Source organism: Tauraco erythrolophus, chromosome 4, assembly GCF_009769465.1.
Source record: "Tauraco erythrolophus isolate bTauEry1 chromosome 4, bTauEry1.pri, whole genome shotgun sequence".
In the NCBI taxonomy this organism is placed as follows: Eukaryota; Metazoa; Chordata; class Aves; order Musophagiformes; family Musophagidae; genus Tauraco; species Tauraco erythrolophus.
Window position 1 is genome coordinate 1717702 of NC_141468.1, and position 18449 is coordinate 1736150.

The 18449-nt window shown below is 46.8% G+C and overlaps 1 protein-coding gene across 1 annotated transcript in view; it reads right to left on the reverse strand.

Moving 5' to 3' along the window:
* The window catches only part of NET1 (neuroepithelial cell transforming 1), a 56060-nt gene extending 42346 nt beyond the window's left edge, over positions 1-13714 (reverse strand). The window contains exon 1 of the mRNA XM_086609714.1: positions 13590-13714. Coding sequence (XP_086465840.1) covers positions 13590-13714 — 125 coding nt within the window. The remainder of the gene's footprint in view (positions 1-13589) is intronic.
* Between the last annotated feature and the right edge of the window lie 4735 nt (positions 13715-18449).

Genomic DNA, 18449 nt, shown 5'->3' on the forward strand with positions numbered 1-18449 from the left:
GCTTTGTGCCTTTTTTGTTGTTGAAGTCTGTCTTTTCTTTGGCTTCACCAAACTAAAGATCCAGAATAAAGGTGAGCAGTCAGCCATCCAAGTGGAGCAGGGATAATGCTTGCAGCACAGAGCCTGTAACACCGTGGCCGCACAGATGCACTTTGCATCCTCTTCAGGGATCTAAATTCTTTTGGAGAACTTGTCGACAAGTACGGAGTCCTGCTCAAGGAACAAAGAACTTGCCTTGTCCACCTGGGGCTCGTCCAAACATCTGACAGTCAGGTCTGAAATCAACTGTGCCTTTTTCCTTTTTGTTAAGGCTACTGGGAGGGCCTCTGTCCTCACTTTAGTTTCTGGGAAGACTTCAAAGTAAGCCTAAATAAAATCGCCTGAGGAGGGCCAGGCACTGGGAAGTCAGGGCCTGTGATCAAGCCTACCTTCCTGTCCATTTGCAGGTAAAGTTGAAGGTTTGGTCAGATAATTGCTTACAATTATGTCCGCACATTTAATAAGGTACTTCCTCTCTCACCAGACTCTGGTAACTGTGGGACCACCAAGTCTACGGCACCGCAGAGTTAAACAGATTTGCTCGCAACCTGTAATTTTGGGTGCAGAGAAACTCAAGAAATATCTACATTTCTCGCAGCAAAGGGAAGAGGTACTCCAGCTGAAACAATGAAGCTGCAAATTTTGAACAGTTAAAAGAAAAAGGTATGCATTTAAGCATGTGAACACTACATGAAGCTGCAGCTGTTTTCCAGGGATTGAAATTTGCCCTGGAGAGTATAAAAGCTAGGAAGGGAGGAAGATGTGCAGCTAGGAGGACAAGCTTAATGACTGTTTAAAATCTTATTTGGAAGCAAGTCATAACCTTCACCTGCCATTTTCTCCAGGTCATTGGGTATGTTAATAGTGTGACATGGTTTAGTTTTGAAGATGAATCTAATTCCTAAGTTCATGACTGTAGCCTTTGTGTTCAGGGCTTGTCAGGAGGTGACAGTCATGTTCGAATGGGACATGCCCAAAGTCAAGCAGTAGCTGCCTGCTGAGGATGCATTCCTACACGTTTACCAAAGGCCCGGTTCTCCAAGGCACTCCACTGCATGAAGCATTTTTCCCCATAAAATGCAGAGCAGAAATCCCTCAGCGACAACCATCCCAGTTGCTGCGGCAAGCTCTGTGGAAGATGACTGGCCAACTCACTGCAGGACCTGCTCTTGCAAGACAAAACTCATTTCAGGAAGAGCTTAGGTGGTACTACTCGTTTCCAAGCCAAATTCAAATTGAATGATCTACCTAGAGTCTTTTTCAGAATCCAGTGGGTGCATTTTCCTAATCTGGGGTATATTATATTTATATTCAGCTTCTAGTCTTGATGAGCAGATGAAGGAATTCCTGCATTCACTTACGTTTTGTTTTTTTCAGAAAGTCCTTCAATTACAGCAGTAAAAGACATCGGGGTACCAGCTTCACCATTATGGACAACCACACTAAATACAAACCCACATTGTGCAAGAGACACTGTCTTCAAGAACAGCTCTAATACTCATGAGCAGAATTTTGAAATTTAAATAAGAATTCAGTGTATTATGAATGTTTACATCTTTTAACTCTCAAAAAGCAGCCAAACATTGCCAGTAAAAAGGAACACAAGCACTCAAATTCCATTAGCTTCCCTGGGAATTGCCCACATAGAGCTTAAGCACTGTCTAAACTTCAACTGATTTACACTGAGGGAAAAGGCTTTTCCATCCTCATTAACTGCTTTACCTCAGCAGCCTCAGGACCATCACCAGCTGTTTCCTCCTCACTTATAAATTATTTTTTAGGGAAACTTTGATATAATCATTTTGTTTCTCTCACCCCATTGCTTCCCAGTGTTTGTACCTCTCTCACTATCACATTCCTTTCTGGGAAGAGTTCTTCCTTCCACGTATTATTGGCAGGGTTGCCTTATCACTGCTTTCCTTTCTCAGGCATTTTGAAACCTTCCTTGAAGTTTCATTGCTGCAGTGGCTTGACATTCACCAGAAACCACGTTTCCTGCTGGTTCTTCCGAGCAACACCACAGATGATAGCAGGTTTAAAGCTGATGGAGAAACGAAAGTGTAAAATATGCTGGCAGATTTGACACGGAAGGAAGAGAAGGGGGGAAAGGGGAAAAAAAAAACACAAAGAGAGAAGGCAACAAGTAACTTTAGCCAACTGGTAGCAGAGCTAGAAAACAAGCATTAACAGTAGGGATGAAATTTTTCCAGTATCCAGAGAGGAAATCCTTGCAAGACAGCTGAGATGGGAAGTTTCCATGGCTGTCAAATTGACTGGCACTTGAAAGTAATCCATTGTACAAAGCAGTCTAGGGTAAAATCCTGGAATACTGTGGTAAAAATCAGTGAATTTACTGGGAATTTCACCATGAGTTTCAGTGAGGTCGTATTTTCATCTACACATTGCTTTTAAATCTAAGCTATGCTTTGAAAGAGAAGCGTTGCTGAAAAGCCCAACAAGAAAGGATTTGCAAATCTGGAAATGGAACAGTCATGCCAACTTCTCAGTACAACCAATGTCTGCAGGAAATGGTGTGGTTCTAGGTCCACCCAACATTTATAAGATCTAAACTCTCTTTCACCAGCATGCCTCCCTCATTCCTGTACTGGGAGCAACATCCACTGCAACTGCCAAAAGGTACCATTTCCATAGTTATTATCCCACACAACAGATAAATAAATATATTTTAAATTCAGTTACCCCCAACTGTCTTTCTCCAAGTCTCCAGCAAAGATGAGGCCCCTAGTTAGGAATCCTTCATTTACAAAATTATGTTAATAAGTTTTTAAATTAGTGCTTGTTCATGATGTACAGAAAGATTCGCAGGTTATCTGCAGCTACTAGACATGAACATTAAAATGCTCTAAACCATTTCTCCATACTTTTAATTCATGTGAATTAGACAACTGCTTATCATACTCCCATGTCCTAGATCAGGCAAAGACTGAGTACATCTTTCTTCTCAAGCAATAAAAGTTTACCTATAGTTTATCTTGAGTACTTTTTAAAAAGTATATTAGTAAAACAAAACCCCAAATATTTTTATAAGCTAGATTCAAGAAAAACATCACCCTCCTGAATACAAGAAGTGTTTTGCATTTCTCTTGCGCTGTTGTATTAAAAGAAACTGCTCTGTGAAGTGGAAGAGGAAGGCAGCTTGGCAGATTTATGACTTCGTAAGAGCTGAAAGGGATTTTAGTGCAGGACATCTACTTTGACACTTCTGAAAAATGGTCTGAGGCATTTGCTCACATCCTTCCGTACATCAACGGTTCCCAAAAAATCGAGCCCAGAGGAAGAACAAACATTTTTGAATCCTAACGGGTTGGGTTTCACTTGGCATAACTTTAGCAAGACAAAGAACTGCTAGGAAAATTGAAATTGAAAGATATTAAGCAAAAGCTTCCCAATACAACAGAAACCAAAAGCCTGGACATCTGGTATGACATCAGATGTGAGTACCAAGCATTCAGCTCACGAGGAAGAGGAACAATGCGGCTACCTGAAGTGCACAGCTCTGACGTTTGGAAAGCTCGACCCAACAGTGGAAGCTGAAGACGTTACGCAAGTTCTCTGCAGGTGAAACAGCAGCACAGTCTCATTCTTCTCTCATCAGACATGCGAATGCCTCTTCTTCAGCCTGTGCAAGCTTCTCCTCCTCCCCCTTTTTCTCCATAGCCTTCCCTTTCACAAAGATCCCTGGGGATCTGCAGCCACAGCACTGCAGCCCTCTGCTTTCTCAAACCTACTCACGTTTCTAACCCTCCTTTGCAGGACAGCACACATTAAAGCCTACCCATGTGACAGAAATTCTGCAGGTTAACAACAATTTTGCCCCTACCTGACATGCTCAGCGCTCTGTTAAACTCCAATCCCATCTCCGCGGAGAAGCAGAAGGGCTTGGAGGCTGTCAGTTTTCTTCACCCTTTCAGTAATTTCCTTAGCTATGCTCACCAGAGGTAATGCTCCCTCTTTACATGTTGATCACTGCCAGCTTCACAGGGGGCTTTGAGATGTCTCTAGCAGGCACACCAACAAGAGCAGGAGGTTTGCTGGCTCCCACCTGGAAACCTGCATGCCAGCATGTCAGAATGAATGACAGGTGATTTGATAATCAGAAGCCTTATGGGTCCACCTGGGCAGGAAAATATTTTTCGGAAGCAGTCTTTACATTTTTCATTTCTTCTTTGATTTAGACAAGAAAAAGAACTTGTCAAGAAACTAATTTTCCAATGCTTTTCTGTCTGAGCTCTTGAAAACACTCTGGAAGCAAACCTGGGAGTTTAAACCCTTTCAAAGGGTTAAGGGTAAGCAATGGGAGCTGGTGGAATATTTCAAGTTCAACAGTTCCAAGGCTTTTGTGTGAAGCTAGGGCAGTCAGGGAAGCAGCCACACCTTGAGTCTGTGCTGGTTCTACATCCACTCAGCATGATGGAAAGCACCAAAGCATCAGGATACGGGTTTGAAGCCTTGTCTGCATGTTCCCAGACAGAGCTCAAGTTCTTACAACTCCTTTCTATCTGGTAGGGATGTGAGTACAAGGTCTGCTATGTTCCTGGAGTTGAGTAGAGGATTAAGTAAACAAAACCAGATCTTTTCTCCTTCACAACTTAAACTTTTCTTTAACTCAAAGGCTGCTCTCATCTAAGCTTGTTAGACTTGAGGTCTAACACGGTGGCAGCATACATGGTCCATCCAGATGCTCTGGCAATGGAATACAAGTAAAGAGGCAAGATAACTTTGGTATGACTTGGACCTCAGACTTAAGCATACGCCAAAATCTTGTTCTGGCAAAAATAAGTGGTTGTTGGGAATAGATGCAGCTTTTCCCAACAGCTAAACTCTGCCCCTGTTTGGATATATGACTGATGTAACACTTTCCCTGACTTTAGCAAGTGTTTAGGACAACACTGCACACTTCGTTGGCAAACCACTACAAAAATAATTTCTAGTCCTCTATATTAACAACATTATTCCTCTCTCCACCCTCCAGCCCTCTTTGGAAAATTCATCTTTTCTATAGCACCACATGTATTTACCTTCATTTTAAGGCTCCTCACAAGACATCCTCTGCTATCCTCAATGAAACCTGTGCCCTCCACTGTTACTTTGGAGGAAAGCTGGTAACTTCCTGCTGTTCTTGATTAGCTGAACTCCAGTATTTCCCAATGTAGTCTCAGACTACCCACCCTCCACAGCATCTAACATAGTTATTTTTCCATCCCTTTCAAATTCTCCTGTTCTTGTCCTCCCTTGCCTGCCTTCACCTGTTGTTTCTTGCATTACAGATGCATGATCCAGTCCTTTGAGAAAGGCCATCTTTATGTTGTTTCAGTTTCCTCTGATCACACAGGATACAGTCAAGACATGCAGGGTCTCTTCCTAAAATTAAGATCACTGAGGCAGATGCCTGGATAGTCTCTCACTTGCGTGATTTCAGTAAAATGCTTCTCCTCATTTGGAGTCAGCCAGTTCTCCCCTGGCCAGATCAGCAGGACTGTAAGGATTAGTTGTTTTTTCTCGGTCTTTCCCTGCAAAAGCAGCAAGGCCCATTTCATAAAGCTCTTCTTCACACCTTAATCTTCCTATGAGACTAACAGTGCCATTGATTTTTATCTCTTCTGTTTCCACTGTAGATTCCAGGAGATCAGTAATCACAACTAGCAGCTGTTAAACTTGCTCGAGGGATCTGGAAATGTGTGTAGTCTGCAGCGAGATAGCACAAAGCAGACATTTTGTAGGCTCTATTCCACTGTTGATTGCAATTGCAGGAAACAACACGGCTGTGCTCTATTCCTATCCAAGTAGGAAGTGTAGGTGTTAACATAATTTGTTATTTTGGAAAGAATATTTTAACAATCCACCTCTTAGATACCAGGAGAGCAATACCCATCTCTGCTGCAAGTGCATTTGAGAAAGTGCTTGGTTTTGTTTTTTTTTTTTCTTAAAAAGTACTGCAGCTACTCACAAGTGAAAAAATGGGAGTGAGGTCTTCTCACGACACTGAGCCATGTCATCGCTGTGGGCTCATACCAGCTTTTGCCTGATACCTTGGTCAGAAGCCAGACCAGTCAGAAGAGACAGCTACAGTTAGGAACATCCCTTATTGTAGAAAAGATACCTTCAGCACACACAAAGATTATTTTGCTGGGTGCAAAAGCCCATGTTTACAGGAGAGAGGCTGTCCTTATCTTTTGGCTCGCAGGACTGAAGTTGGCTACGCTTGGCAGCAATATCCTATCTTCACCCCCTGCAAGTTACTTATCTGAAGAGAGCATTCTGCAAGGCATCTGTGACGAGCTTGCCCTAGAAATATTAATTGAAGCAGTAATGGCTACACTTAAGCAACTGGATGTTGAGGATAATGATCTGTGAGTGAAGATAATTATTTGGTAAGTGTAGCATGACTTCTGTTTTACAAGACAATAACAAGCAGGCTATCATCAGCATACAGCAATTAAGAGACTGGTGTTACCCACAATCAACATTCACATAGAGGGATGTTGAGAGTGCTGAAATGTTTTAATAGGTTTTAATAACTGGCTGGTGGCACTTGCCATGGAGGTTGGGAAAGCAGCAGTACCATGGTTTAGAAAAAAGCAAGTTCTGAATGATTTTATAGGTCTTTCCTTCTTCCCTCAACCCTCATTTCATCTTGCCTATGAGAAATTTCATTCATTTGCAGCATCTCCAAGCACTGAGAAACACCCAGCTGCCCTGGGAGCACACCGGGTGTGGAAGAGCGTTCCCAGAGGCACTACCAGCATTTCCTAGAGATGCCTGTTCAGAGGCTACCAAGAGTCCATGAAGTGTATACTTCAGTTTGTTTTATTAATTCTGCGTGTGTTTTAACACATTTTGCACGTCTCAACAACAAGAAAAAATTAGAAGCTATTGCCAGAGCTGTGCTTACACCTTCTTTGTCCCTTGCAGAAAACCACCAGGTACAAGACAGTTCCCCTGCACCAATAGTTGTTAATAGGAGCCTGGTAAGTTAACAGATGTCCAGTAAGGTCAGGATTTCATTCCAGTTTGCTACAAGAACAGCATACTGGATTTTAATAAACTCTCTGACGCTCGAAGTGTAGGGAAAGATAAAGATGACCTTCAAATGGTACTAGCTGTTTCACTGAGAACAATCTACAGAGGAAGAAAACAGTCACAAGATCAGTGCTGCCAGTGTAAAGGTCCCAGTTCTAGGGATACTTTGTTCCCAGCTCTCTCCCAGTTGCTGAAAAGTTGTAGAGTTCTTGCGCAAAGAACAGCGAGGAGAAGCGTAAGTAACAAAGTACACAACTGGGGTTTTAACCCTTAAAAACCCTAAACCTTTATTTAATCTTTATGAATGATTGCCAAAATACTCAGCATTCTCTTACAGTAACTTCAGGCCAAAATATGGACACACAATTTAGGATACTATGGCTGCTGCAGCACTACCTGTCTCCTGTGAGTGGAGCGTTTGAGGCCCGTGGAAGGACAACTGACCGAGGTGGTTGCGCATAAACCTGCTGTGCCTTGAACACATTCAGACCCAGACACTCACAGCCTGCCTTTGGAATAAAAACCAGAGGTAATACGAGAGCCTCTAGACATTTTCTGAAAGCTACACTGCAGCTTCCAATTATGTCCAAGCGATGCATTTTAATAGCTACCTTCTTCAGTGGAGTAGAAGTTTCCATTTGTGCTAACTTTGATGTGATAATAGGAAGGAAAAGTGTATGTTTGCACTCTTCATTACTATTTTACCAGCCCAGGAGAGCCTGATGGAATAGAGGCTTTAATCACAACAGAGATCAAGAGCAAACAAACATTCATTTCAGAAAAGCCATAATTAGGGAGAAGAAAGGAAAGAGCCCTCACCATCAAAAACACTTGGCCCTCACAACAGAGTGTTAGGTCACCGGCCAACAACCAGCTGACTTTAAATAGTATAAATGTGTATGGAGAATAAATAAAAGCCAATTGAAGAGTTTACTGCAGATTGTGCAGAACAAACAGGTGATCAGGGAAGGTTTTTAAAAGCTTTTTTTTTTTAATATGTAAACATATAATCCAGGGAGTACTCACTCTCTTCAGATGCCTCCTTAAAAGCTATCCTCCTCCTGTGTGGACAACCACATTTTTGCTCCCATTTTTGCTACAGAAACAAACACCTTGACGCTTGCACAAGCTGCAATGAAGAGTCTTGCTTCACATTACACCTCCCCAGTGTGGCTGCAGGCTGCCACCAAAGGCAGCCATCTTTCTCCCTTCCTCCCAGCCAGATCCCTGCAAGCCTAACTCAGCAGTCTCGTGGTCATAGGAAAAGGTGGTTCTGCTGCTGATTAAGCGGAAAATTCCACTTTTCTTTGGGGTACAGGTTCAACAGAAAACCAGCTACCCAGTTCACCCTACAGCCACACAGTGACTGGGAGTGCTGCAAGGAAAGCAGCAGGAACGGAGCTGGTTTGGGGAACCCAGACCCCACCTTTGGCAACAGTTCAGTCGCACCATCTGTGAGAAAACACAAAACCAGACTCTCAGCTCTTCTCCAGCACCTGCTACTCTATCAAGTTCCTTCATCAGCCTCATCCATCGATCACACCAGGCAGAAGCTGTTTGTCCTTCCTTTCTCAAGCCAACACCGGTCAGCCTGCTTCAGACCACGTTTTGCTCAGGGGCTCACCGTGACACCACCCTCGCTTGCACAGCTTGACAACTGAGCATCTTTCCCACCTTCCAACTTAATGTGACCAACATAAAAACGCTAGTTTCTTTTAATCCTTCCATGCAAAGTCAGTTAATTGGGATTAATCTCATTTGAGTAACTACTGAGAAGTGATGGTTACAATTAAAATATTTACAAGTACATGAATATGTACTATTAGCTGTGACTCTTTTCCCTTCCCACTGCAGATAGCTTGTCTCGAAGTGACCCATCACTGTCTCTTGTTCAGAACTGCACTGTCTTTACAAGGTCTGGGACGCCAGGTGCCGAGCCAGTACCAACAGATCACAGAACAGGGACGATACCGCATGCGAGTCACGGGATCGGGGCTGAAGAGAGCTGTTGCTCTGTAGCACCCAAGATGCAGACACTCAAGAAGGGGAGCGTGAGGTAGGGCTTTAATTAAGTAGGGCTTTAATTAGGTGTGTGACTTGACAGCCCATCTCTAACCTCAGAAGCTCAGTACTCCAACCCTGCACGATCGCCTCCAGGTGCTTCTGCAATATGAAAGCTGCAGGATGTTTCTAGATATCGGAGAGAACAGTTGCCTCTGGACAAAGATAAAAAAATTTTGCAAGTTCCAGGCTTGCCTGGGATTGGAGGGTACCTGTCTCCTCCCAGAGGGGTGCTGGGCCATCCCAGCTGGAGGGAGCTCCTCCAGAGCCTCCACTGGCTCATGGAGCTTGGCAAAAGATGTACATGAGATGCAAGTCGGGGTTAGATAGCGTGTCTGGGGCAGGTGAGAGGACTCACTTTTATTTATGTGCGATACCTCAGAAGAGCCAACATGCCCCTGAGCTGTCGGCTTCACCTGGATTCACCTTGAGACTAGATAAACAATGAAGTTGGGAATAAGATTACAGAGCAAACAAACCCCAAAACAAAGACTTTTATCTGTCTCAGAAGCCTACCTGCAATTTTTTTGTTGTCTTCTAGCTGCCAGACCTGGGGGGACAAGGTTCAGAGAAACCCTCATCCAGTGACTGGTAATGCTGTCTGATTCCGGAAACTAGCTGGCAACAGAGAGAACACATTCTTTGTAAACCCATTCCTCACTCCTTCAGGACTGTTGTTCTTTGGGCACACTCTGGTTTCCTCTCCCCCTGTTCAACAGAGCAATTACCTCTCGTGTTTCTACCTTAAACCTGACTCACATCGCTGTGAAAGAGCCACAGTGGTATTGCCAATGGGGGAAAGGGATGAACGGAAAATTATAAGACGTTTCAGCAGTCCCCAGGTCAGAGCTGTCAGGGGAAACAGTCACATAACTGTGTGAAGTCACTGTCTCTAGCATGCTATCAAATGTCTCCTCCCTTTTTAGGCACAACTCTGGGATTACACAGACAAGAGGCTCACTACAAATACTCTGTCCAAACTACATCTCTTCACACCTCCCTGGCCACATACCCCTCTTCTGGAAGTGTCAGGAATTCTCTAGCATCACAGAAGTGAAACTTGACACTTCCTATGAAAGTCAAACCAATACTTAAAAAAAAACCCCTCACTGAAACAGCAGATTTGAGACTACTCAGGAACATCGTAGCTATGAGAGTCTAATGGTACAAAAGCAAGGCAGAGTCTGCAAGATTCCAATAAATAATAAAGGGTATTACCTCACCCACAACATTGCTGAATGTATTTAGTGCATTCACTGAGTCTCTCGATCGGAGGCCTCAGGTCTGCAACTGGCACTCCGTTTCTGCCAGACGGATATTTGACTAAAATCAGGCTGGTGGACCAAGGACTCCTCCTCCAGAGTCAGAGTGCAGAGCTGGAGACAAAAGCTTTTTCATGCATGTGTGTGCACACAATCACAAGGTTAAGGCAAATTAACAGGGGAGCGAGGTAATTTATTGTGCATGTGTTTAAACATATTTATATTCTAGTCCAAAAATGCTTTCTTAGGGAGCAGGGACCTTTGCTTAAGTGGTCCATGGGGCTCTCCTGGAAGCCCAGCTGAATACAACCCCCCAGTTCGTGGATTTTCTGTTAAGAGCAGCCCTACATAGCAAGCTGGCTGTTCACACCACAAAGACAGTGCCAACAGTTGGAGCTCTTGCCTGTCCTAGCCCAGAGACTTGGGTACTGATCCTGCCCACAACAGGTGGACAGATGCAGCCATGACTAACAAGGGGAAAACCACACACTAACCTATACCAGCCCATGCAAAGTTAGACTGGTCTAAAGCTGAGGAACTAAGCCCAGCAGCAGGACCACTCAGACATACAACATGAATTTGCATATTTGGCCTTTTTTTAAAAAAAGAAAAACTTGCTTCCGAGTTGGTGTTCTTTTTTTTTTTTAAAAAAAAACAAACAAAAAAAGCCACCTGTCCCTCTGTCCTACTTTGCCACTTCCCACAACAGCTGAAGGGATTAACCAATTTAAATTCTGTTGTTAGTGATTTACAGCAAGATGGTTGGCTCTGCATTACAAGGGTGGCAAAAACGCAGCAAGCAGGTCAAGTGATGTCAGCCACTATTTGTGAGACCCCATCTGGATACTGGGCCCAGCTTTGGGACTCCCAGTACAAGAAGCATCAACAACTGGAGCATGTCTAGCTGACGGCAAACAAGATGGTGTTGGGGCTATAGCACAAGATGACTGAGGAGAGACTGACAGCGGGTTTGCTCATCCTGGGGAAGAGAAGGCAAAGGAAGATCTTACAACTGTCTAAAAAGAGGGTAGAGAAAAGAGACAGACCTTTCTTGGGCACACACAGTAGAATGGAAAGAGGTAAAATGCACAAACTGCAGCACTTTCCCATTAGATAGAAGGAAAAATATTTTCTCCCGCAATGAGAATAGTCAAACTCTGGAATGGGGACTCAGAGAGGTAAGAAAATCTCTGTCCTTGGAGATTTCGGAACCCTCCTTAGCCAATGCTCTGAGTAACCTGACCTAAATTGGAAGTTGGCCTTGCTTTGAGCAGGTGTTGCACTGGAGACCTCCCAGAAGTTCCTTCCAGTCAAAGTTTTCCATTATTCTGTGAAAATGCCTCAAGACAGTGACTTATTGAATTGTTCTACCTAAATCACGAGACTACATTTAGGTGCCAAGCTGGCATCATCTTGCTTGTGAATCTCCAGCTGAAGGTTTAATACATGCATGTCTTATCTGCATAAACTCCTTTTCCAGTTTTATCACAATTTCCCTAGGCCTCTCCACACAGGCAAGCCTCCCAAAGGAATGCGTGACCATCCCAGAAACTGGGCCAGTGTGTTTCATCACCTCATCGAATCACTGAAGCCTTCAATTATGCTACGCTTCTCAAGTGTGGTAATTAGGGAGCTACAATTTGATCTTCAAGATGATATTGCAGCATGTTTCTATGAAAACACTTATTTTTAAAAGTTCATTAAAACGTTCTGCCATCCAGAACACACAACGGTTACTAAAACCGGCCATTATGAAAGCCAAGCTCACGGACATTTACCTTGCTTTGATTTAAGTCACCTAATAAAGAACATCCACTCCAGCCTGTGGGGAATTTCATCAGGTTTCAAAACAAGGGACTGCCCCAGTCACCTTCCCCTTACTCATTCCCATGGCACAAATGAAGCTGGAGGAAGAGCAGGAGCATCTCTCACCACTCCAACCCAAGCAGCTTCCAGGTTAGGATGCAAAAGGCTGCAATCCCCCATCAGGTGCAAAGAACTAAGGCAGCAAGGAAAAGACCCTGATCACATCTGGGGGTGAACCTCTGCCCAAATACAGCATCTGGAGGTGGAAATTGAATCATAGAATCATAGAATGGTTAGGGCTGGAAGGGACCTTCAAAAGTCATCTAGTCCAACCCCCTCTGCCGTTAACTAGAGCCACATTTGTCAGAAACGGGTGGTTGCTACATCACCTGCACACTTGGAGAAGTCATTTCCTAACCCTGAGGGCAACAGAAAACACAAACCTCTGCTGATCCATCTCGGTTTGTCTAGATACTGGTCAGCAGGAGATGGGTCACTCAGGGGTCAGCTGCTGGTAGGGCATGAGCTGCTTATAAACACCTCCAGGTATTGTTACTGGGGCCAACACTGATTAGCTGATCTTCAGGTTAACTCAAAAAGTAATAGCTGCTTCCACTGGGTGGTCTTGGGAAAGTCTCCCAAGTTCAACATATCAAAACAACAACAATAAACAGCGTGCACAGGGTTTGAAAACCAGCATAAAAGGCAGGGATGGACATCAGAGCTGAGGCGGGTCTCCCCAAGCCCAGGAAAGGGAGTTGATCCAGCGTTACGGCCTGCAGGAATCTTGGAGGCTCAGCCAACATCTCCAGGAGATGCAAAAGACAAATTATTCCCACCTCGAGGAGCAACAGGGATCCATCCTCTCTCCTCCCACACCGATGCGGGCTGGAGGCATCCCGCCAAACACCCCGCAGGAGGGGAGGGAGGCGGAAAGTCCTCGCACGGAAGCCTTAGGGGTAGTTCGGCACGCAGGGATGGAGACAGGAGCAGCCACCTCCCGCTAAGGGACGGGAACGGGCAGGAAATAGGTGCTGACCGGAGGAATGTCCCTCCCTCACCCCTGACCGTGTAAGATGGGGCGTTGGTGGACCCCTTCCCTCACCACAGGGACCCCCCAAACCCGCAGAAGGCTGCGGGGGGTGGGGGCCGCCCGTTACAGGACGCAGAGGAGGAATTCCCCTTGGGATGGGAGGGCGGTCCCGTGCAGCCGGAGGGAGGGAATTTCCCGTGTGAGACAGCAGGGTGAGGGGTCCCCGCCGAGGGTTTCCCGTTACGAAACGGGAGGGCGCGGAGCCCCCCGCACGCTGAGGGGGAACCGCGGGCCGCTGGCGGGGCTTCAGCCCCTGACGGGGAACGGGGAGAGATCGCGGCTCCTACCGGCTGCAGGGGGCGGCCGCACCGGGGGTGCCGTCAGCCGGAGGCGAACAGCTGGCGCGGGCCCCGACCCCGGCCCTGCCCCGTCTCCGCCGAGAGGGCTTCTGGCCCACGGGCTCTGCCTCCATGGTGACACGTCGCGCAGGGGAAGGCGGAGACCAGACCGCGCCGCTTCCGCTCGGCGAGTAATGGCGGCGGCGACGGCAGCACCGGCGGCGAACCGGCGGTTTGAAAATGGCGGCGGTAGCGGCGGCGGCCAATCAGCGCGGTGGGTGGAGCGCGTTGCTAGGAGACGCGGGGGCGGGGCAAGCGGAAGGGGGCAGTGCGGGGAGCGGGGCTGTCGCCCTCGAACAGCGCAGCGCCCCCTAGCGTCCCGCGGGGCGGGAGGACCCCGGCGCGCGGGGAAACTGAGGCACGGAGCTGTTGTGCCCGCACGCCTTTTCCCTCTCGCTTTTCTAGGGTTTTCTCTTTCTCCGGACCACATGGGATGTGCCTGAGCCGTACCGGCAAAACCACGCAGAGGAAGGTGGTGGGATTTTTGTCTCTGGCTCGCTCCGGGTTCAGTGATGCTTTGAGCAAGACACTGGTGAACGTTTGCACACGCTCAGGTGAGGGTATCGGTTGGAAACGTGTCCCACTTGGCTGAGATTTTTCTTTTCCTCCATTTCAGCCCTTTCCCTCTATAGAAGGTGGCTGTCATGGAGGGGGTGGGTCTCACACCTCGAGGGGTAGTAGCCCCAGCCGTTCCTGCACAAGAGGGTAAGTTATGGCTTCTCATTGGAAGGATCTCTTCTGGAGTGCGAATCTGCCTTTAGACCAGACCATTTTGGCAGAAGGATCTCCCTTTACCGGTGCTGGCACCCCAGGCAGCTGTGCCGGAACGGCCTTTTGCAGTTCATAGAATCATAGAATGGTTTGGGTTGGAAGGGACCTCAAAGATCATCTAGTTCCAACCCCCCTGCCATGGGCGGGGACACCCTCCACTACATCAGGTTGCCCAAAGCCCCATCCAACCTGGCCTTGAACACTGCCAGGGATGGGGCAGCCACAGCTTCTCTGGGCAACCTGTGCCAGTGCCTCACCACCCTCAGAGGGAAGAATTTCTTCCTTAGATCTAATCTAAATCTCCCCTCTTTCAGTTTAAAGCCATTGCCCCGTGTCCTGTCACTACATAAAAGCCCGTAAAAAGCCCCTCTCCAGCTTTCCTATAGCCCCTTTAGGTACTGGAAGGCTGCAATAAGATCACCCTGGAGCCTTCTCTTCTCCAGGCTGAACAGCCCCAACTCTCTCAGCCTATCTTGATAGCAGAGGTGCTCCAGCCCTCTGATCATCTCCGTGGCCTCCTCTGGACTTGTTCCAGTAGCTCCATGTCCTTCTTGTGTTGGGGACTCCAGAGCTGAACGCAGTATTCCAGGTGGGGTCTCAGGAGAGCAGAGCAGAGGGGCAGAATCCCCTCCCTGACCTGCTGCCCACGCTGCTCTGGATGCAGCCCAGGACACGGTTGGCTTTCTGGGCTGCCAGCGCACGGTGCCGGCTCATGTTGAGCTTCTCATCCACCAGCACTCCCATCATCACGTTCGTTCCAGCCGCAGGTTGACTTCGACTTCTCCGCAGCAGCTGGACGAAATGCTTTGAAAGCCATTAAAACCCCGACACGTGCACGGGGCATTTCACTGACATGGCCGTGTTCTGGTAACGGATCAGAAACAGATTCTTCGGAGAGGCAAAAAGCCAACTCCACCTTCTGAAGTGGAACCTGCAGCTTGATGCGGAAAAGTAAACGCCCCCTCTTGAAGTTGAACACAACAGACTGTCAGAAGGTTTAACGTAACCATACGAGAGGCGAAGATTTGAAGTTTTTAGAAAGAAGTTGTGCTCCTCTTCAGAAACGTGCCATTAGGGTGGGAGAAAGTAAGCACACCCACTACACCAGGCTTACTCCCAGTAAAGTGTGCCAGAGCAGCCAGACTCACTGATGTTATGCCAAAGCTAAGGGAATTAATTTTGCTTATTTTATTCCAGGGCAGACTTAACATGACAAAACTGTGAAGTTTCTGGTTTTGTTCAAACCTAAACAGTTTAGCAAGTTGCATTGCCTCACTCGGTGTTTCATTTATATTGGCTTGTAGTTACTGATGGACGTTCATACGCTTCAGCTCTACCAGCCAAATTCTTTCACTTCTTTCCAGGCCTTCTCCACAGCTGTGTCCTACCCCAGAGACCTTCTCTGCTCTGCTGGACCCTGGTTTCTGCAGCAGCCATCCACAAATTAGTGTGTCCTCCTGGTTTTGAAAAGCTTCCAGTCTTTTAAGACCTCCTGTTTTTTGCATTCTGCAGTGGCTGCAGCTGCATCCCTGAGCACTGCATCCCCCCGCTAAAGCAGGCGGTGAGCCATGGACTTGTCAAATGACTTTTCCATCCAGTTGGAGAACTCAGCACAGACATTAATGGTCTGAGAGGCACTTGTGGCAGGCCTTCTGCTGAAACTTACAGGTATGCAGGTCCTAAGGGCAAAGCATATCTGAGGATGTGGTCACCAGGTGTGACTTTCTTGGTGAAGTCAATACTGAAGGCTCTGTTAAACCAAGGATGTGATGGGAGAGACCACCCCATCAGCAGGTGCAAGGGAGATGCCGAGAATCCAGGTTGTGGTTGGTGATGTTGTAGGTCTGTGACATGGCCTTCTTGTCTCCTGTGGAGCCCAGGTGCTCCAGGGTGGGGTGGGAGGTCAACTGTCTTTGGAAACTGGCAGGTCTCCCTGTTTTCAAGTTGATTTGCAGAGCTTGGATCTGAGTGACCAGGAACCCTTGCAGGATCCACTGATCCGCAGGTCAAACTCACATCGATCACTCACAGTAGCCACAGGATCTGCTGAACAGTAGAAGACAAAGGTGAACCTCAAAGCATGGGCCACAGCTCAGAAGAGGGAAGAACCTCTCACTGTGGGCCACAAGATTTCTAGTGCAAACATTTTAGGAAAGATGGGAAGCCAGTCCAGCTCAGGGATAGCTTTTCATCTCTCTTGTAATTCTCTTTATTAGATTTCCACTGATTTTTGATATCTCTGCAGTGACCGTAGGCTGGATGGATGCTCTGGACAGCTGGTCCCCCAGTCCTGTCTCACTAATGAAGGACCCAGAGGAGCTCGTTCATTTGCTTGGTTATGGGAACGGGGCTTTGTTGGACCTTGTGTTTGAGGCAATACTGCACTGTCCATCTGCACATCACCCTGTCTGGCAGAGATGGAATTGCAGAACCCCTGAGTAGGACCAGGGAAGAGGCAAACTGCGATGCTCTGTCAAAGAAACCTTCTCACAGTGTCCATTCCCTGCTGAGAGGCGGTAGCAACAGCAAGGATTTCATCAAAGGAGCCAGAGATTGCACAAGAAAATCCTTCCTGATGCTAAGGAGATCTGACTCTCACACATTCCTCCCTCCTGCCGCCGTACGGCAGTGCCCATCAGACCGGAGGCATCGTGCCCAAGGGGATCCCCAGCTTCTCATCGCAGTCAGCTATGAGGGCACGTGCTGGGCAGGAGGGGGACGTGACTCTGCTCATCAGCACATGAGCAAAAGTCTTCAGCTGAGCACGCCAGCCTCACCCTGTGTCTTCTTCCCCTGAGTTATGCATGAAACTTAGCAGCTGCATAGCCCTGATAACTGCTGCTCGTGCAGTTTGTGCGCTCACCAGGGCTTGGAATTTTAATAAGCATAAGTGGATTTAGGATGCTATATAAAGATATTATCTCAAAGTCAGGCATTTAGCTCAACACTGGTTGGTACGACCAACCTCTTTCGTGATGGTGAGGACAGAGCTCTGCCCTGCTTCAGGCAGCATCCTGACTTTATGGCCGAGTCCCTGGTAGTGTCTGAGGCTGTTTACACTGCTGGAGATGGACTCGGGCATCCCAGGGCCAAGTAGTGGTTGAAGGTTATTCCATGGTATCCATGGAATCTTGTGAGTGGCTCACAACTGGAATTACTGACGGGGGGCAGCCCCTGAGGGGCTTGCTGAGGGGGTGCTGAGAATCCCACTGATGCTACAGCACCTACCTGCTCACAAGTGCTGTCAGGGGTTGCGAAACAGTTTCACTGCGTTTTCAGAAGGTCACAATGCTCCAGGAGAAATTTTAAGTTTGAGCTTTGCTCCATGCTTCCTCTTCAAGACTAGAAAAGATCTCATTCAAAGGAGGGCTTTAGCCTGCTGAGCTTTCTCCTCCCCGCTCTCAGCAAGGAGTAGCAGAGACTCTATTGACCTACATGTTTGTCTTGTTAGGACTATTCCCTTTCGGAAAGATTTTTTGGATTAGGCAGGGGATTAGTAACACATGCATGAAGGACTTGTGGTTCTCAAACAAGCAGGCTTCATTAGGCGAAGATTAAAGCACGCTTCATTGACACCGATCTCTTTCAGGATTCAAAGCGTCGAGTTATTTTGTAGAATTTTATGCACTTGGCAACGTTGCTCATTTAAGCACTTACACTACTTCGAAAGTAGTCATCTGGAGGATTCAAGGCAGCTCAGACATTTACAGTGCCATAAAACCTTGGGCCATAAATTGCACATGATTAGGGTCTATGTCACCATCAGTATTTAGAGCCATTTAAAAAAAAAACCCAACCTGTCTTGTATTTTCATCTAGAAAGAAACCCCTAGAAAATAAGTGCCATAAAACTATATGAAAATTATCCTTGCATTCCAAGTAGTCAGCAAGCTTCGGGCTCGAGAACACACGTGGTTCACAGCCACGACAGGAACTCTGCCAAGTGACACAATCAACTCATGAAAGGTTTCAGAGCTCTTCCATGAGGCTTGGGAGATACCCAAGCTGGTCAAACTGCCGCTGTAAGCCTCAAGTGATG